Source organism: Dendrobium catenatum, unplaced genomic scaffold (genome assembly GCF_001605985.2).
Source record: "Dendrobium catenatum unplaced genomic scaffold, ASM160598v2 fragScaff_scaffold_501, whole genome shotgun sequence".
NCBI classification, from domain to species: Eukaryota; Viridiplantae; Streptophyta; class Magnoliopsida; order Asparagales; family Orchidaceae; genus Dendrobium; species Dendrobium catenatum.
The window spans coordinates 281,842-284,443 of NW_021318963.1; the positions used below are offsets into that span (position 1 = coordinate 281,842).

General features: G+C 35.0%; 1 protein-coding gene across 1 annotated transcript in view; it reads right to left on the reverse strand.

Moving 5' to 3' along the window:
* Window positions 1–2,602, reverse strand: part of LOC110094965 (structural maintenance of chromosomes protein 1) — a 71,141-nt gene continuing 68,539 nt past the window's right edge. Inside the window, exons 15-18 of the mRNA XM_028694521.1 lie at window positions 1,739–2,118; window positions 945–1,196; window positions 364–591; window positions 1–275 (exon numbers count right to left, since the gene is read on the reverse strand). Coding sequence (XP_028550354.1) covers window positions 227–275; window positions 364–591; window positions 945–1,196; window positions 1,739–2,118 — 909 coding nt within the window. The 3' untranslated portion in view covers window positions 1–226. The remainder of the gene's footprint in view (window positions 276–363; window positions 592–944; window positions 1,197–1,738; window positions 2,119–2,602) is intronic.

Here is a 2,602-nt window from a genome sequence, read left to right on the forward strand (position 1 = left end):
CTCGTCAAAAGCTAAGCCACCAAAATAGGTTGAATTAAATAAGTAAAGTCGAAACTTGATCACAAACCTATACATAGGGAGTTAAACGGTAAGTACAGACAACAATCAGCTATAGTACATACCATTTTCAGAAGCTATAGAAGACGAACCAATAACTATCACCATTCATTATAATGTCACCTGCATTTACAGTAACGAGGCTCCAATCTGAACTCCTAAAGTTCATTCAGGTTTCCCTATACTTGGTCAAGTCAAATGTTAATGTTTGTGAACAGCTGCACAAATCACAAGTTCATGGATTAGCGTTATTAAGTTGTACAGAGGTTCCAAGGTAGTAAATAAGAGATGAAGAAGCGAAGCCACCTTTTCTCAGAGTCTCTGTAAACTCCAATCAATGCTTCAGCCTTGTCATAGAAGGTATCCTTCAAAGAGATAACAATGCTCTGAAAGCCACACCCAGCTTCGCCGTCTTGTTCAATCCTAGCCCCGCTGCATGATTTTGATCTGATGAACCCAGCAACCTTGGCAACATTTAAATTATCCAGTGCTGCGTCTACTTCATCAAGGATGAAGAATGGAGATGGCTTGTAACTGCAATTATGGCACAGAAGACAATTAGAATAAGTTGCCGGTAAAAAGGTTCTTCAAGCCATTAAACTAGACCGACAAAGCAGCAAAAAGGGTTTTTGAAAGCCCAATTTAGGTTTCGTTTGGGATGGCTTTTTCACTGTTTCTTAAAACAGCTTTTTAATACAAAAATTAAAATTTTTATACAAGAAAGTCGATTTAAGAAGCAGTAAAAAACCATCCCAAACGAAGCCTTAGACATCCTAGCTAGATCACGTCAGAGTTTCACCAGCACAGGCTTTATGAAAGCTATCTTAATCTGTGCCTCAAGGAAGGATACCACATAATTTACATCTACCTTGTCTTGGAAATGATACCTGTGAATAGCGAAGAGCAAGGCGAGTGCAGCAACAGTTTTCTCCCCACCTGATAGCTGGTCCATATCCCTGAAGCGCTTTGTGGGTGGCATGGCGGTGTATTTTATTCCATGCAAGAAGGGCTCATCCTCATTTTCAAGATTCAGGTAGGCTGTTCCACCAAGTGGATGCGTATGACTCTTTGTTAGTTGTTTGTAAATTCTGTCGATGTTTGTAGAAATGTGCTCAAAAGCCTCCATAAACAGCTCATACCTGCATTTCAAGTTCGTCAGATTTTATCAAAGCAATAATTATAAGCAATTAGGTATAAACATTTACGTTTCCTAGAAAATTAAGATTCAGGTTACACATGTTATTTACAAATAAAAGAACAAGTATGCAGTAAAGTTTGATTCCAACTATTACCGTAAAACTTCATGCATTCATGATTTAGATTTTGTCATAGCAACATAACAAAATGCTGGCATGAAAAGTTTAATGTTTTAGATTGGAAAAATTTATTGAAATCCATATAAGACAAGATCCAATCAGCCAACTATACCTTCATACGTCACAAAAATATAAATTATATAAATATAAAGCCAGAATATATTTTGATGCCACAGTAGTGGATTTGGAAGTATGAAATTTACTTGCACTTAGCAAGGCAGAAAAACAATTCAAGGATTGAAAAGTTGACATCTAAAATTCTATAGAAAGTCCACTTAAGAACATAATGAAAACTATCACGAATAACACCCTATCAAAAGGTAATTTGTAAGAATAAATACGAGCGATTACTCTATTTTAAATACCTCCTTTGCCTGACAGCATTATATTTATCAGAAGCTTCTTTCTCTTCCTTCCTGACAGCTTCAAATTTTTCAGTGACTTCCTTTTCTTTTATTTGTAAAGCTTCATACTGATCTAGTGCTTTCAAGTTCGGAGCTGTCCGTTCAATTTCAGCAACAAAAGCCTCCATTCTTTGCTTGAAATCCATCTCAAGTTTTTCCCGCTCAGCAAGTCTCATATCTTGCAAGTATGATCTGTTCAGCTGACTGTAATCAAAAACAGATCCAGGCAATGATGTATCAACTTCCATCGGGTCATCAAGCTTTGGAAGGTTTAACTGCTCTAATTCACATTTCTCAAGTATTTCATGCCAATGCGCTTTTAGCTGCTCAACCCTTGCCTCCTGAAAATTAAAGGAATTTGTCAGAACAATTCCCAAACAAATGGTCGGACTAGAAAGTTAAAGTTTAATTGATTGCTTGAATTAAAAAAAAAAAACTTGCATTAAACATTGATCAAAGTATTATGAATTTTCCATAGTAATATTGCTGCATCTAGATCACAATTGTTATCTTAAGGATTAATTAAGAAAATAAGAGAGATCGAGTAGACACTGAAGAAGATAAGGTGATGTTAAAGAGTAAATTATAAATGAAATAATAATTAAGATTTACAAAATTATGAGATATTTGAATAGTTTCTAATGGTTATTTGTTTGTTGAAAAAGAATTATCGAGTAAAATGAAATACAATGTAAAATGAATGAAATTAATTATAAAAATTTTATAATTATTTGAATAAGTGTAAAATAAATGCAATGTAAAGTCCAACGATCACAGTAGCTAGTGGCCTGGTTGATGGCAATGGAGGTGATGGATGGGCAATGG